Source organism: Tinamus guttatus, unplaced genomic scaffold, assembly GCF_059628265.1.
Source record: "Tinamus guttatus ecotype Peru unplaced genomic scaffold, ASM5962826v1 Tinamus_guttatus_pri_ptg000915l, whole genome shotgun sequence".
Taxonomy (NCBI): domain Eukaryota; kingdom Metazoa; phylum Chordata; class Aves; order Tinamiformes; family Tinamidae; genus Tinamus; species Tinamus guttatus.
The window spans coordinates 617,918-634,014 of NW_028289449.1; the positions used below are offsets into that span (position 1 = coordinate 617,918).

At 43.7% G+C, this 16,097-nt stretch overlaps 1 protein-coding gene across 5 annotated transcripts in view; it reads left to right on the plus strand.

Annotated features, from left to right (window-relative positions):
• Positions 1 to 612: 612 nt before the first annotated feature.
• The window catches only part of PITPNM3 (PITPNM family member 3), a 73,852-nt gene continuing 58,367 nt past the window's right edge, over positions 613 to 16,097 (plus strand). For 3 of the 5 annotated variants that reach the window (XR_015914105.1, XM_010223956.2, XM_088537986.1), the window contains exons 1-2: positions 10,354 to 10,515; positions 11,849 to 11,956. Coding sequence is in view for 4 of the 5 variants with exons in the window: in XM_010223956.2 (XP_010222258.2) it covers positions 10,374 to 10,515; positions 11,849 to 11,956 (250 nt within the window). In the remaining variant the exon portion in view is untranslated. Of the gene's footprint in view, positions 688 to 10,353; positions 10,516 to 11,848; positions 11,957 to 16,097 lie in introns of those variants that run through there. The other 2 variants (XM_088537985.1, XM_088537987.1) reach the window with 2 other exon arrangements.

Below are 16,097 nucleotides of genomic sequence, written 5' to 3' on the forward strand. Positions count from 1 at the left end.
CTGCTGGGAGTGTGGTTATTGCATGAGAGCCAGCTGACCTTAGACAAAGCTACTTAACCCTCTCTGCGGTTTTGCTCTGAAAGCGCCCTGTTTTGTTTCTCTTAACAGTGCAACTTGCGGACGCAGGCCTCCGCACCAGCTACAGAGCAGCCTTCAAAAGGAGCCCTTCGCGCGGGCCATGCCCTGTCATGGCAGCTCGGCAGTGACCTGCCCGGGGCGCTGGGCACGAGCTTCGACAGCGCCGGCGGGGCGGGGTGGGCGGCAGGCCCCGGACCCCTGATAACGAGCCCAGACCCCTGCCCCGCCATAACGCCCGTCCCCCGGGGCTCCCAGGGCAGCGGGTCGCTCTGGGTCCCCAGGACCCCACAGTGCGCGGGCGCAGGTGCGGGCAGACCCGCGAGACCGGCGCTGCCGCCCCGGGAGGAGGGCCGCGGCCGCCGCCTCGGGAGCAGCCGCCCGCGGCGCCTTTAACGGCGGCGGCAGCTGCGCGTGGCGGCGCGGCGGGACGGAGCGGAGCGGGGGCGCCCGGCCGCCCCTCTCGGCGTGCGGAGGGCCGCTACCGCGAGCCGATGGCGGGGCGGGCGGCGGGCAGCCGGCGCGGCTGGAGGGGCCCGAGGGCGAGCGGCTGAGGCGGGCGGCGTGGCGGGATCAGTGGCAGTCTCGCCATGGCGGAAGCTCCGCGCTCAGGTGAGCAGCGCCCGCCTGGGGCTGCGGCTGCGGGACCCGCGCGGGCACGGAGGCCACGGGGAGAACGGGTTGGGGTGAGGGACAGGGTTGGAGGGTCCCGGGGCTCTGGTGGGGGACGCGGGGGGCGGGTCGCGTGAGGGCGGTGCGGGGGCAGGAGCCGCAGTGAGAGGGCGGGGTGGGGAGAATCTGCGTGTCGCGGGCCGGTCTGGTCCGGGCGCCTCCGCCCCGCCGCGGCTCCGAGCGCCGTGGCGACCTCCTCAGGGTCCCGCAACGTCCCGCGCGCGGAGCTGCATTTGTCCTCGTGCCTTTTCCGAGCCGCGGGGCCCGTGCGGGGCAGCGGCCCAGCTCCGCCGTGCTGGCGCGGTGCGGGCAGCCGAGTCGGCGGCTCCTTGGAAAGAGCCGCTCGGAGGCGAAGGCGGGCGCCGCCTTCCCTGCGGCAGCTCGGCCGTGCAGCCTGCGCCCCCCGAGCGAGGCCTGTGGCAGCCCCCGCCGGCCAGGGAGGCCCTGGCGGCCGTGGCGCCCCGCGGCGGGACGGCTGCTGAGTGGGAGCCGGGGCTGCCTCAGCGGCACACAGACCTGCGAGCCTTTTTTCGGGAATGAAGTCTGGCGATGCCTGGGTTGGGCTTTGTGTGTAAAATCTGCATGGCGCTTGTTGTCGGTCCTGCCCATCATGGTGCTGATTCAGAGAGGTGCAGTTGTGTTATAGCTAAAACCCAACTTCTTATCTAGAATTTATTGTTGTTGTTATTGCTGTTCCTCTGAGGTAGGCATGGATGGGCAGCAGCCCTGGCAAATAGCACTCTGGAACATGAGAGTGCCCGTCAGTTCAGAACACACAAATACAACACTGAGGTAAATGATCTTTTTCAGTCTTTTGTAGATGAAGAAAGAAAATAAAGGGAGAAAATTCTACGGATTTTGGGGATCATAGGTTTGCAGTCCTTCATACTTGATAGGAAAACAAGGAAGCATTTTCATTGTAGTGCTTTTTGGGTAATGCACTCCGCAGATTGTGTACCTGTTCAAACACATCTTTATTTGCACAGGAATTTTAATGGGTGGTGCTTCTCTGGGATGTGAATCTACTATCTCTTCTAGACAAAACATGACTTGATGCCAGCTTTATGATATTACTACCCCTTACTTGCCACCCCTTTGCTATCTTAAAACCAGGAATGGTGACCATGCACAAAGGAGATCTGCCAGCACACGTCTGTATTAGGCCAATTCTCATTGCTCCTATTTGGGGGTTTCAGCTTGCAGTTTGTCTCTATGAACTAAGATATGCAGATATAGAAATGCATGGAGGTCTTGCTTGTATATTCCGTGCCTTGCTACCACTTCTATTTCTTTCGACTATCGCAAGTGCAAAGGAAGATTTTTCTTCCAGCAGCAATGACACCTTGATCATTCTTGAATGATATAGGTGCTCATGAAGTGCTTTAGAGTTGGTCAGCTTGACTTGTTGGAACAGTCAGAGCTGACCTAGTGGCCTATTTTAAGCCCTTGGAATAAAGTCTCAGTGCAGAAAGACTTGGATGTTTGCAGGATTGAAGATTGCAAACCACATATCAGCAATTGCAGATCGCTACCTGGCATATTTCTGTGGGTGCTGTGGTATCTGTTCCTCATCTCTTAATTCATTTTGCAACAGGCTGCAGTGACTCAAATGCCAGATCTTCCCCAGACAGCCAAAATCTCTGCACTGTGAAAGCTGGGCACTAAAGATACGATGCAGGCAGTCCACCTACAGTTGTTGCAGGAAAAGGTTAGAGAATATTCTTATCTTCTCTGGTTTTGGGGAGTGAGTTTGGAGGAGGTGGTGATGCTGAGGGAGGGTGAAGTTAATTTCTGCTGTGGAGGAGTTGGCATCTGAAACATTGAGAAACAGCTCTAAGAGATGCACTGCTATTACAGGAAAGCTGGGTCTGGAATTTGGAGCTTGGAACCTCCCTTGTCTTCCTCAAACTTATCAGTGATTGCATAACATACAAGGCTAGAAACGTCAATGGTATCTTAAAATAGGGGCTTAAAGGCCTGCATGCCTGAGTTTCTCTGTTTTGTATCTTGTTCTCAGTGAGCAAATGTATGCCTGTCCACACCATCTGCTGCAGAACTGTCAGCTGAAGGAGGCAGAGTAGGTAACCAAGGAAGCGTTGCTGTTGAAATGCTTTTGGAGGAAAGACACAGAGTGAGCTGTGGGAGATAGGAGTTGGATATACTGTGTTTCTGCCCATGGTGGTGTCTGGACTGTTCCTTCAGTTAGCTCTTGCACTTAATTTCTTAACACCGGCATCTGCATTTTGCATGGATTCCTCCTTTGGCCGTTAACTATGTCTTTGGCTTGGTCAGCAGTGCCCTCTTCTCAGCTCTTTTGTTCAGGGACTGATGCAACTGCAGTGTGAATAGCAGGAACTCCTGACCCTTTACCTTCTCTATCTAGCCTTTACTGGAGTCTGTTCCAGCTTGCTGCCTGTCTTTAACCTGCTTCTCCTCTCTATTTCCCTCCCTAAGCTATTAGCTTTCCAAAATTGCTGTCTTTATTCTTTGCTTAATGCTTTGTTTCTCCCCCCCCTCCCCTTATTCCTTCTTTCTACCTATAAAACCCTTCTCCTACCTCTTAGAAATCTTGTCTTGGTATCCTGCCTCTGTCCATCCAGGATTTCTGTGGACAGTATTACTATAACATTCCTTCTCCAGTTCGTTCAATGAGTGTCCTTCAAGTTCCTTCCCTAGAGCTTTTCAGCCCCAATATACTGTCTTTCACAATTCACATAATTTCACGATTATCTTCCTGTTCCTTTTCTCCTGCTTATATTTTCCAGACTTTCTTGCCTTTCCTTTTGTTACCTTCTAAATCAGGAGCTTGCTCCTACTACTTGTCCTTCACAACTTGTGCTGCTCTCTTTTTAGTTCTTTCTGTTTAAGTCCTTTCTGTCCTCTCCCTGAAGTGCTGGTATTACTTCCAAGTCCACAATTCACAGTATTGCAAGCGTATATAGACTTTAGCAGGGCAAGACTCAGTCTGTGCATGGAGTACTTTAAGTTCATGAACGCAAGATGTGGTTTCATGATTCTGATGGCTTACTGCCAACAAGAGAAGAAATCCTGTGTATTTTCATGTCTTTTCTGTGCCAGCTCCCAGGCTACCCAAGTTTTTCAGTGATCTCTTTTTCTGGGAAATAAACTAGCAGGAAACTTACTTATTTTCACTTTTTTTTAGAGAATTTGTTTTCTGCTGGCTTCACTCTCTGAAGAGGCAGGGTCAGGTGCATGTTAACATCACTGGGAGGAAGGGACCACATCACCTATTGGATCTATTCCATATTTATTTTATTTGTAATTGTGAGCAGATTGTATAGATGGTGTTTAGAGAGTTTAAATCAATATAAACACTTTTTTTGTCGTTGTTCCTTCTTAAAAGGAAATCTTTCAATGTGAAAGGAAAATGACAGAGGAGTTTTCTGGGAATGAAAATATTTTCCAAAATGCCAGAATTTTCTACAGAAATGAGACTCAGAGACTGCACATTTCAGTTAATTCCTTCTGGATGTCCAAGTAAATGCAATCCTAGAGCCCTGATTCTGGGAGTATGTTGGTGCTTGCCCAGTTTTATATTCATGAGTGGCCCCTAACTTCAAGGGGGTTAAATGTGTGCATAAAATTAAGCCTACAGACCAGAGCTGCCAGGTTTAGAGCCAGCCTTGTCACAATCTGTATACTGGCCTAGGCTAACAGCCCAGCTGTTGCTGGAGGATGGTTCAGGTGATTGTGTCCTCACTTAGTTAGAGGAATATTTCTTCTGCTGTTTTGTGTATTTATTTTTATTTTCCTTCCGCACTGCTTTTTTTTCTTGCCTTCCACATCTGTGTCTGCATTGAGCTGCTTTTTTTCTGCTGGGCCTGTTTAGCCTGGAGAAGATCAAGAGGGGATCTTACCAGTATGTATAAATACCTGACGGGAGAGTGTAAAGAAGATGGGGCCAAACTCTTCTGGGTGGTGACCAGTGACAGGCCAAGGGGTAATGGGTGCAAGTTGAAACACAGGAAGTTCCATCTCCATGTGAGGAAGAACCTCTCTCCTGTGGGGGTGCCAGAGCCCTGGCACAGGCTGCCCAGAGAGGCTGTGGAGGCTCCTTCTCTGGAGATCTTCAAACCCGCCTGGATGTGACCGGGTGCCTCCCGTGCTCTGGGTGTCCCTGCTGGAGCAGGGGGTTGGACTGGATGATCTCTAGAGGTCCCTTCCAACCTCAACCCTTCCGTGATTCTGTGGTTGGTTTGTTGTACCTCCTCCTATCCATTTAAATCTAGTCTGTAAATGCAGGAATGTTCAAGTCAAGGTTAAGAATAGAGCATAAGTGTATTTGCCTTCTTATAGTCTTACATGTGTCCTGCTCTGGGACAGGAAAAAATGAAAAGTAGTTTCTCTTTCGGCTGCATTAAAACCACAGAGGAGAGTAGCTAGAAATTTTACCTTCTGCTCATGGTGCTGTTCCATGACTCTTGTTTTTATTTACTCCTCTGCTGCTACCCTCGTAGCTGTGCACTCAGGGTAAGCCTAACAGTTGGCTCCCTCCCTAATGGGTGGGTATAGCAGCTGGCAGTTATTATGCAAAAGAAAGCCGTTTAGGTAGAAAACTTTGTTTCTGCTTCCTGGGAACAATCCCCTGATGTCCTGCTGTTGGTCTGTCCTGCTATATCAACAGCCAATGGAAAATAAAGGGTGCACTTCCTGTTCAACTATTTTGATTTACTTGCAAGTTAGTGATCTAGTAAGTCTTTGTTAAAGGTATCACAGTTCTGGATAGTTACCCCTTCCTTCCTTAAAAACTAATACTGCACAAAAGAAATAAAATTTCTAAACAGTTGCTGCCGTCTTTGCAAAAATTGCTCAAATCTGGCCGTTAGGAGCTAATCAACAAATCTCATGCTTTAAGAGAGAGTTTGTTGATTTAGAAAAAACATTGAATGTAGTGCCAAGAAGTTTGTATATATTTTGAGTAAGACTAGTTTTTTTGTTCCCTGAAACAAAATAATAAAACAAAATATGAACCTGTTGGCACTGTAAATCAAATCAGTGAGTCCAGGCAATGCCAGTGCCTAATGCAATTGAGGAATCCTAATAGAGTCCTATTAGAGTGGTTAATCTGTTGACATAGAGTCAAGCAAACTCAGTAAGACTAGTGCAAGGTGATACTGCGCAGTCTAGCCAGCAAATAAATGTGAATATTATAAATGGCTGCAGCTAGTTTACACAGATTTGTGCTGCTGACTGTGGCTATGTTTAAACTGCTTCTAAATCCATTATTCCTAGTGGAATATCATAAAACTGGTGCTTTCAAGGACTTTCATGGCAATCAGAATTTTTACCTGGGGATTCGTAATACTTTTCCCTGTCCTCCCTTGCTGTTCGGCCTCAGAACTCTTAAGGTTGCTGGAAGGTACTAGTTTTCTTATGGCACCAGCACGTTTGCTCATTTCCAGTCAATTTAGTGGCAATCCTTCTGCAAGGACTTGTTGTTTTCTTTTGGCTACTGGTGAGGTTTTTATAGTTTATTTATTATTTTTCTCCCTCCGTTCCTTCCTTCCAAGCAAATCCTAGTAGCTGAAGTTGAAAGGCTTTTATTCTGGCAACAAAACAGTCATTAATGTAAGACCCTTTAGACTGTTCATTAACCAGAAGTCCATTCAACTTTACGTAATTCATCAGGAGATATTTATTGCAAATAAAATAACACTGAAACACTGTTGCTAGGGAGATCAAAAATGGTCTTTTGAATTTAAATACATTGAAAGTATTTTATCAGTGCAGTCTTTTGCATGTTTTCCCCTGATGTGATCTCCATTTATACTTGTGTAATTATTTCCATCTTCTATGGTATGATGCTGTTCTGAGGTGTCTGAGGGAAATTATGATTTTCCCTTGAGGTCAGGGCCTTGCTTCTTTATATGTAGTGTTCCTGGAAGCCATGGAATTCAGTGTTAGGGAAGTACAAACCTGGAGGATTAACAAGGAGGAATTCCTTGTTCTCTCAGTACTACTTTTACATTGTTAATAATTTGTTAATATTTTTGAGGTCGGTATTTGCCTCTTTGCTGATAGCTGCTCATCAAGGAAGAATAAAGAGTGCAGAAAAGGATCGTAGGATCATCTTTTGTAATAAAATTGGAAGGACCTAGGCTTTCTCTGCCTAGCCAATTCAAAGTCAGCTTTCAGTGCTATTGATTAGGGTGGTAAGTGATAGGGTCATGGAAGAAAAGGTATTGAAACTGATGTTGACTGTAAACTGAGCAGCTACGAATAAATCAAGACAGGAAAAAGAAAAGGAAAAAGTTTGACTGTCAGGACACCAGCATGCTCTAAGAGCCTCCTTCTTGTAGCAAGGAGATTGTTTGTTGTATGTCTATTAGGAGGAACAGGTTTTGATACTGTGATACCATGCTGAAAGCAGCCTGGAGAGAAGATGCATTTCAGCATGATGTTCCTCAGACCATGTTTTGTTCAGCCCTGCTCTGTCTGTGGTGGAACAGTGCATTGCTTGTACCTTGGGCACTTGGGGAAAGGACATACCTCTGTCTCAGTCAGTGAGCCAAAGGCAGAAACTGTCCCAGCTGGTAGCTGAGCAGCCAAGTCTGCCTTTTCAGTTCGTGAAGGAATAGAAATGGAGAGTGCTGAAGAGAATAGTCTGCCCAGCACATTGTGTTTTGGAAACACTTTCAAATTCTCACCGGTTTTCTGAATGAAGCATGATTTCACTGTCTCCTCCGTGCCTGGAGGGAAGAGAATCCAAAACCCTTTGGTTTTCTGTCTACAGTCTTAATGCTTAAGCTGTTCAGCCACAAAATCTGTAACATAGTGGTATGAATTTTAGCATGACTGAGCTCTGTTGAAAACCATCAAAGTGTTACATAAGCTTCTGCTATTCCCCACTGCAGGCACCTACTTCTGGTGCCTGGCTCCTTCCTTAGCATATATAACCTGGCACTTGCTGCATATGCTTTTTGTGCTATAGATAGTCCCTTTTTCTCTTCTGAGCAGCTGCATCTTGCTTTTTAATATATGTGCTCTGGTAGCAGATGTCTTTTTTAGGCTTTGGAGGCTTTTGCTTTGAAAGGCAGTACTTTTTCTACCTTTCCGAATATCTTTTTTGAAAAATCTTTGTGGACTGAGGGCTGAGGTTGACATCAGGAAAACAGCAACACAAAGAGCATTATCCTGTTGGGTAGAGCAGCAGGTCTCCAGCAGGTCTTTGCTGATGTGCTTTGCAGGCTCGACTAGGTGCATCTACTTTCTGTTTCTCCAGGCTAATTGTGCACAGTAAGTTGGAAGGGAATGCAGACAACAGGGTGGATTAAAAACTGGCTGAATGGCAGAGCTGAAAGGATTGTGATTGATCTGTGGTGCAAAGTCTAGTTGTAGTTCAACAAAGGAAAAATGAAAAGTCTTCACCTGAGGAGGAATAATCCTTGCATCGGTACAGATTGGGGGTCAATTGGCTGGAAAGCAGCTCCGCAGAAAAGGACCGGGGATTCTGGTGGGCAACAAGGTGACCATGAGCCACAGTGTGCCCTTGTGGACAAAGGTGGCCAACAGAATCCTGTGCTGCAGTAGGGAGAGCGTTGCCAGCCAGCTGGGGGAAGTGATCCTTTCCTGCCTCACACTGTGAGGCTGCATTTGGAGTGATGGGTCCAGTTCTGGGATCCACAGTGTAAGAGTTTTGGACATGCTGGAGCAAGTTTAGGAAAAGGCTACTTACATGATTAAGGGAATGGAGCATCTCTCACATGAGGAAAAGCTGAGATAACTGGGACTGTTTAGCCTAGCAAATAGAAGGCTTGGAGGGGGAGATATTTATAAATATCGCTACTATCTGAAGGGTGAGTATAATGAAAACAGAGAGAGACTCTTCTTAGGGGTGCTCCATGTGTGGTATGTGGGTAGTTGTTGTGGTCTATGGTTTTTGTGGTGGTGGTTTTCAATGAGGATGACCGAGCACTGGAACGGAACCTCCAGAGGTGTTGTGGAGTCTCCTTCCTTAGAGATATTCAAAAACTGTCTGCACACAGTCCTGGGAAATCTGTTCTAGGTGAACCTGCTTGAGCAGGGAGCTTGTACTTGGATCATCTCCGAAGGCCCCTTCCAATTTCAACCATTCTGTGATTCCATGATACTTGAATCTTACTGCTTGTTGAAACGGAGTTCTAATTAAACTCGCTCACACAGGGTGGAGATGCTAGTGAATTGTTACCTACTTGATTTGCCTAGTTTGTGATACTCTAAAAGAAATCTCTTTAATAATAGTTGCTACTATCACCTGAGTAGAAAGCTCTGCAGAGTACAGTGTCTGCTTCTGATGCTCAGACATCCTCTTTATCCCATCCAGTTGCTACTGATGACAAATGTGCATTGACTGAGCTGCCTAAAGGAGCATGGCTCTCATGGTGAATGCAATCAGTAAGTAATGATCTCTCTTGGGCCTTAAGCATCCTTGAATACTTAGGCATCTCTAGGGACTCTGATTAGAGATAGGTCAAACCTGTGTCTCAATCTTCTGTTTGGGGCTTCACAGGTTAAGTGAAAATCAGCTTGTGCTGTTTGCTGTCTTGCATTGTGTTGTTTAGAGATTCGTGCTCTTTCTGGCTGGACTTATTTTAAAGTTATTACTGAGTAACAGGACTGTTTTGTAGAAATTTTAAAAATTTCTTTGCTTGAAACCAGTTTTTCTCTCCCAGCTGGAAAAACTGAAGCAACTTGCCTAATCCTAAAAATAGAAGACATCAGATTATGTTCTGGTATCAAAGAAGAAAGAGAGGAAGGAGATGGGATGAAACTGACCAGAGCTAAAAGGAAAAATCAAAATGACTTGGGGGTTGGGGACGAGAGCAAAAGCCAGAGTCAGAAAGACTCTGATAAGATATATAATGAAAAGAGCAGTTATCAATGCCAGCAGATACTGCACAGGCATAGTGTGCATTCTTTAATGTTTATAAGCATTAAATAGAGAAGATCAAGAGGGGATCACAAATACCTGAGGGGAGAATGTAAAGAGGATGGGGCCAAACTCTTCTCAGTGGTGACCAGTGACAGGACAAGGAGTAATGGGTACAACTGAAACACAGGTAGTTTCATGTAGTTCATATACTTTGCTATGTAGTTCTGCAAAGGCTGCAGTTCTGAAGGATGAAGAAATTGTTTTGATGTATGATCTCAGAATATCAGTTGCATGCAGGGTAAGCATTTCGGTTCTAAAGCTAGAGCAATATAGGTAAACACTGGAAGTGATGGAAAGAAAAGAAATACGAGTTAGTGAGATAATGAAATGTGCCCTTTGGATTTTTTGGTTTGTTTGTTCATTTCCAATTGGTGTAAAACTAAACAAATGCTTTCTTCTGTGCTAGCTGGTGGCATATATTCTGTATGGTGCATTTTGCCTTTTAAGTTCCTACCGTGTTGTTTAATGCCTAGAAGGTATCCTCTTTTCTTTGGAGTTTTGTGCCTTCTAACACAAGTGAGAATTTGGGCAAAAATGGTCTTCAGAGTGAAGAACAGGTTTTAGGAACCTGGCTAAGGCTCAGACAGGTTTAGGTCTGGCTAAGTTAGATAGCTCGAGATCATTTTGTTCAAGGTATGTAATTTATGTGAATTTTTTCATTAATGTAATTTTTTATTCTTTAAGCCTGGAGCAGATGCGGATATTCTGCTGGGTTAATGTGAATCTGTCTGTATTTCCAGCTGGCCCGCGCGGATTCAGTGGTTCGCAGTGGCACATGCAGAACGCCCTCAGTGACTCGGTGGAGAGCTCCGATGATGAATTCTTTGATGCGCGAGGTCAGTTCAAGATTTGTCCTCCTTTCCCCATTCTTCTCCCAGTTCTGCTGCGAATCAAGAAGCAACTCATGAAAAATTAAAGACCTAAGCAATTTACAAATTCACAATATCCTTAAAATATTTTGCAACAGAAGTTGCTAGAAGCAGTAGCGGTAGAACCCATAGCAGCTGTGCGTCAGCAGAGGCCTATGGGAATGAGTGGGTATGTGCTGATTCCGGCAGCTGCTTAATCCATTGAGAAGGAAGAAAAAACTGACAAAAGCTGATCCTATGCTTAGTTGTCAGTGAGGCTGCCCCTTTGCACTGACAGAAATTGAGAGGAACAAAAAGAAACAAATTAATCCAATTAAGAGAAGACTCTGACCATGTATTTCTGTGTTTTTAATGAGTGACATACAACCTACTATATTTGCTCAGAACCATTTAAAGAAGTATCTCTCTTCCCTGTATTTCTCCCTTCAGAGACCTCATTATTTTTTGTGTCTTCATATGGTCTTGGGGAGTGTGATGTGAACTAAATACAAGTTTCTTTATTGACAACAAATAATGTTGACATCCTTAGCAGTGGATTTTTACATCTAAGACTGAGCTTTAACATCCCTTGTGTTTTTTTGTTTTATTTTTTGACATCACAGGATTTTCTTAGAAGAAAGTAATTCTATTTGTCCCTTCAGCTGTCGAACAAGAGGATGTTCACATGAGAACTTGCTGATTCCCTTTTAAGATAGGGACAAGTACATACAGGTGGTGTAATTGGCAGTGCCAAGTGGGAATTGCCTACAGGCTCCTCCATTACTATCAGCCAGCTAAGCTTATCTGTCAGACAGGAATATGTGCTGCTAAACGCAGGCCTGAAAGCCAAGCCATACATCCGTCGTAGCACAGTGCCTGCTCCTGCTACATGGATCACTAACTCCTTGATACACGGTAGTCATCTGGTTGTGATCACTACAGGTGTCATAAATAATGAAGATCTGCCAGCTGCTGTTGGGTAGGCAATGAAAAGAAACTTGGATATGCCTGCAAGCTGTAGTAATGAGGGGGAAATTTTGTGCCTTCCTGATACAGATGATTTTGTGCCTGCTGCAAGTGAGGTCAATGATGTGGAATTGTAACAATCCTATCATGTTTCTAGGGCTATGACTTTTCTAGAAAATTAAGTTAGAGAAAGTCCTGTGAATACTAACCTGTTTTATGTTCCCATTAGGGATCATAGTAACCTGCTTATTTCTTTGATAATTGACTAGCATGAAATGCTAATTCTATTGTTTGTCACTGCAACTTTTTCCATTTTCCTTTTTTTTTTTTTTTTTTTTTTTCTTTTTTCCTGCAGAGGAGATGGTGGAAGGAAAAAATGCCATTCTCATAGGCATGAGCCAGTGGAACTCAAATGACCTTGTTGAGCAGATAGAAACAATCGGGAAGCTGGAGGAAAATCAAGGTAGTATTTAGCTTGCCTTGTTAATTTAAAGTTAGCAAGGAAATCTGAAAGCTAAAGCAATCTGTCATCTGTTTTTTTTTTTTTTTTTTTAATTAAAATACTCAATAAAAGTACCATTTACAGTGTCCCATAGCTAAAAGATATATAGTGATATTTTAATATCATTATGAGATATTTTAGTATCTGAAAAATGAGTTAGAATAATCTAGTTTTTTATTCCAGGAAGGATCTTCTTCTCTGGCAGACCAGGTAATATCATTGATTAATTGACTTCAATGGGACTGTACCAGACTCAGAACTCAACAGCCGTGAGACAGATAACAGGGCAGGCACCAATGGTTTGTGTATTTCCTGTGATCAACATATGCAAGAGGCTTTTTTTTTGTCAAGGTCACTGAGTTAATTTGCTACTCACAGTCAGTTCCTGGTACTTCTAAACTGTAAAGTTCTCTTTTAATGTCAGCAAATGCTTCCCTGAAATTTTCAGAGGGACCGTTCTTAAGTATTTTGGGCCAGCATTATTACTTACATTACTTACATTATTAAGCATAGTTACTAGTTAAGTAACTATTTGCCATTGAAATGGATGGGAAATGGGCACTGGTATGCCAGTAATAATCTAGGACCTACACCAGGATCCTAAGCAGTCTGCTGTAGTTGTCCCTTTGGTACCTAGATTACATAATCATGTGAAAATGAAAATGACCTCTTCGACTTTTAGGAGAAGGAGAGACTTAACTTACTTGTTCACCTGTGGTATGGGGCCTGTGTGGGGTGATCCTTGCTAATGAATCCTTGCTAATGCTGTTTAAAGAATTTGATTTGTTTGCCTATTTTAAGAAGCTTTTGAGAATGCTTTTTTATGATTAGCATACATTATTAATGTTTGAAAGGTTGTAGTTGTCAGTTTATTTTCATACTCTTGTCAGGATAAGTATTCAAAAATAAAATCTGTGGTCCTCTGAAGAAGATGTAGCAAAGAGAATACTGAATTTGAAGCATAAAACGTATATTTTTAAAATTCCCTACTTGAATAGTATCTTCACTTCTGGCTATAGAGACTTACATTTTAGTGAGCTAACCAGGCAAATACTTATTTCTGTAAAAATATGCCATTCAATCCAACTTAATTAATGGCATGTGTCAGCATTTCGGTCAAAGAGTAAAATTCTGGGGATATAAATCTCATTCATGGAGTTGGCATTACCCCGAGGTCAACGTATGCAAACCTTTCTCGTGAAAGCATAAGCTTTCTCATGGTCCTGTTTTCCTAGATGAAGAAAGTGAACTTTGTTTCTCTTTTGCCCTGGTCCTCTTCCCACTGAGGAGAACGACTGAACTTCCGTTAGCTTGGAGGACGCTGTTCCTGATAAATTGTGATGAGCTGTCTCATACCATTTTCAGGCTACTGAGATTCTGCTCTTTAAGAAACAAAAACAAATCTGTGAATGCTGTAGCTGCAATTAATTGCACTATCATTAATTGGTTTATCTTAGATGAGGGTGTGGCCCAAATGTATGAGCAATTTTGCCTCTGGAAGCTCTTACAAAGAGTAAGTGTATATAGGTAGGCACCGGAGAAGAACACTAAATTGAACATGTACTTGAGAGCTGGAAAGTGCTATAGGGAGATAATGCGGCATTACCGTTTTTTTTTCCTCTTCTTTTTTTTTTTCTCCTCTCTCACACAAATTAAAGTGGCAGGGAATGCAGAAACATTTGGAGCAAATAAAGAAGCACAGAGCTCCATAAATAGATAATAAGTGCTTGTCATTGCAGTTGGAGATTAGCAGTCCTGCTGTGATGCAGACCTCGTATGCAGACAATGGGGCAAACTGCTCTTTGCTCTTCGTTTTAACATGTTTTCTCCCTCATGTTCCAATTTATTTCCTAAAGAGAGGAAGGAGCATGGAGTTGTCAAAGTATAGACAAAGCATTTCAATGTCAGCATGCCTGTTCATTTTCAGCTGACCAGCATCGCACATTCAGGAGCATGAACCAGCTTCGTGCACATCAAAGTGCAGTGAGAAAAAGGTAGCTGTGTTCTCCAGCTCTGTTAGATCAGGCAGCCCTTCCTGAGTCAGTAACTTCTATCCTGGGAAATGTTCCTTGACCTTTGCCTTTCTAACTGGTGAGCAGAAGCAGACAGTGTTGTCTATTGCCACAGACAGATATGGTTAAACTTGTGCAAGCCTACAGTGCATCTTCTCAGACATCTGTTTCAATACTGGAACAAATGAAGTATTCTAGCTTTGTATTTTTTCTTCTGTTGAGTTTGTGCTTTGTTTATGGCTCTCTGTTTTTTCCGCCTGTATACCGTGAGTTGTTAACCAGAACTGGACAACTCTGGTTCTGGTCTTCTGATCCTAAATGCCAGGGAGGTCTCCTCTAGGCAAGAGGTGCTAAAATACTTACTTTTTGCCACACTGCCTCCTTTCACTGAAAGATGATGACGCAGGTGGCTGGGAAGGAGAGGGGTCTTGTGGACTTGTTCCAAATGTGTAGCACAGCAAGGAAAATAATTTCCTCTGCTGTTTTCCTGTGTATTATCGGGGAAAAACATTAAATGATTGAGGTGTTGGCCTAATGATGACCCAGCTGATATCAGCAAAGGTATATATCCTTTTAATGGGCACAGTAATGTTCCTTTCGCTGCAGTCTTGATTCTGGTTCCTGGTACAGCATGATATTTGAGTAAGGATTGACCTGACCATGGCAGACTGGGAAAGGCAACTGTGTTAGAATGTAGTGGCTTTTTAGCATTTCCTTTTTATTGTTTGCTTTCTCCAAATGCTTGTGAAAAATGAAGTTTCTGGATGGCTTAAACATTTAGATACTGGTGTCCCAGTGCAAGCATTATAATTGCATGTTACAGTTAATTGGTAGAGATTTTTGTTTTGCTGAACTCTGTGCTACCCTCTCCCTGCTAATACTGTCTCTTCTGCGTATGGGCAAGAATAGTGCATACATAATAAAATATCACTTTCCAGAAAAAAAATGGTGATCAACTTTCAAGGTATCCAAACCTGAGCTCATTAAGGACTGTGCTGTCTTGTTATCATTACCCGCTACCACCTATTCCTTTCCATTACTACTACAGGCTGTTTGTTCTGGCTTAGTTGTACTTTTCAGCACAGATGATTCTTTTGAACAAAAGGAGCCTCACTTGTCTACTGATACTGAATTATATATATATTTTTTCCTTGGTCAGAAGCTTAGTTTTTTTTTATTCACTATTGTTTAGCTTTGTGCTTTTCATAAAACAGAAGCAACCTGAGAAAACCCTTAGAACACATCAATTTCCAAGCTGTTTTGTAGTTCTTATGCAAGTGATTCTTAGGAGATTTTTGTCCACAGCCAAGGAACTCAAATGTGGAAAGAGCTTATCTATCTAGGTGGCTGGCCAGCATAATGGACCTCTTTTGGCCTTTAGCTGCTGTGATGACAGCCCAACACGCCAAAAAGTCCGGCCAGACAATAGTCATATGCAGTCATTGAAAGCCCCGAAGTTTGCAAAGACAAGATTTCAGGCCTTGGCAAATGCCAAGCTTGATATTTTAAGGCATTCTTGATTTTCTTTTGCCAGTCTGTATTGTCATACTGTTTTTAATTGCTCGGTGGATGATGTGTTAGGAGTGCATTGTTTGTAATAGGTCTGTGTGCTGACATTGACATGAGTTGAAAGACAACTTTTGTCTTTAGTGAGGGGTGGGAGGTTTCCTGAAGCTTATCTTGGAATGCAGGGAGAGTGCTGTGTCTTTCTGGTCTGTGAATAGCTTTCTTCCATGAAAGTTCTGCTTAGAAGCTTAAAGAGATGTGAAAAAAGCTCTCCAGAGAGATAGGTGTGTGTGTGCAAGTGGGAGAATCGAGATGATTTATTTTAGATTATGTAATAAAATCACAATAGGAGATGACTTGCAGTAATGTGACTTCATTGGGTAATTGTAGGATAATAAATAACTGGTATGGGGTAACAGGTAACTGGTATATTCTTACATGTTTGGTCAATATTTCTTGTGGGAAAAATACATATTTTTAAGACATACAATAGAATTATACAACCATTTTCAGAAGCAATCTGTGGTTTCTGCTGCTTTTGATTGCTTCTTCTTGCATTTCCTGTGCTTCCTAGGAGCACACAA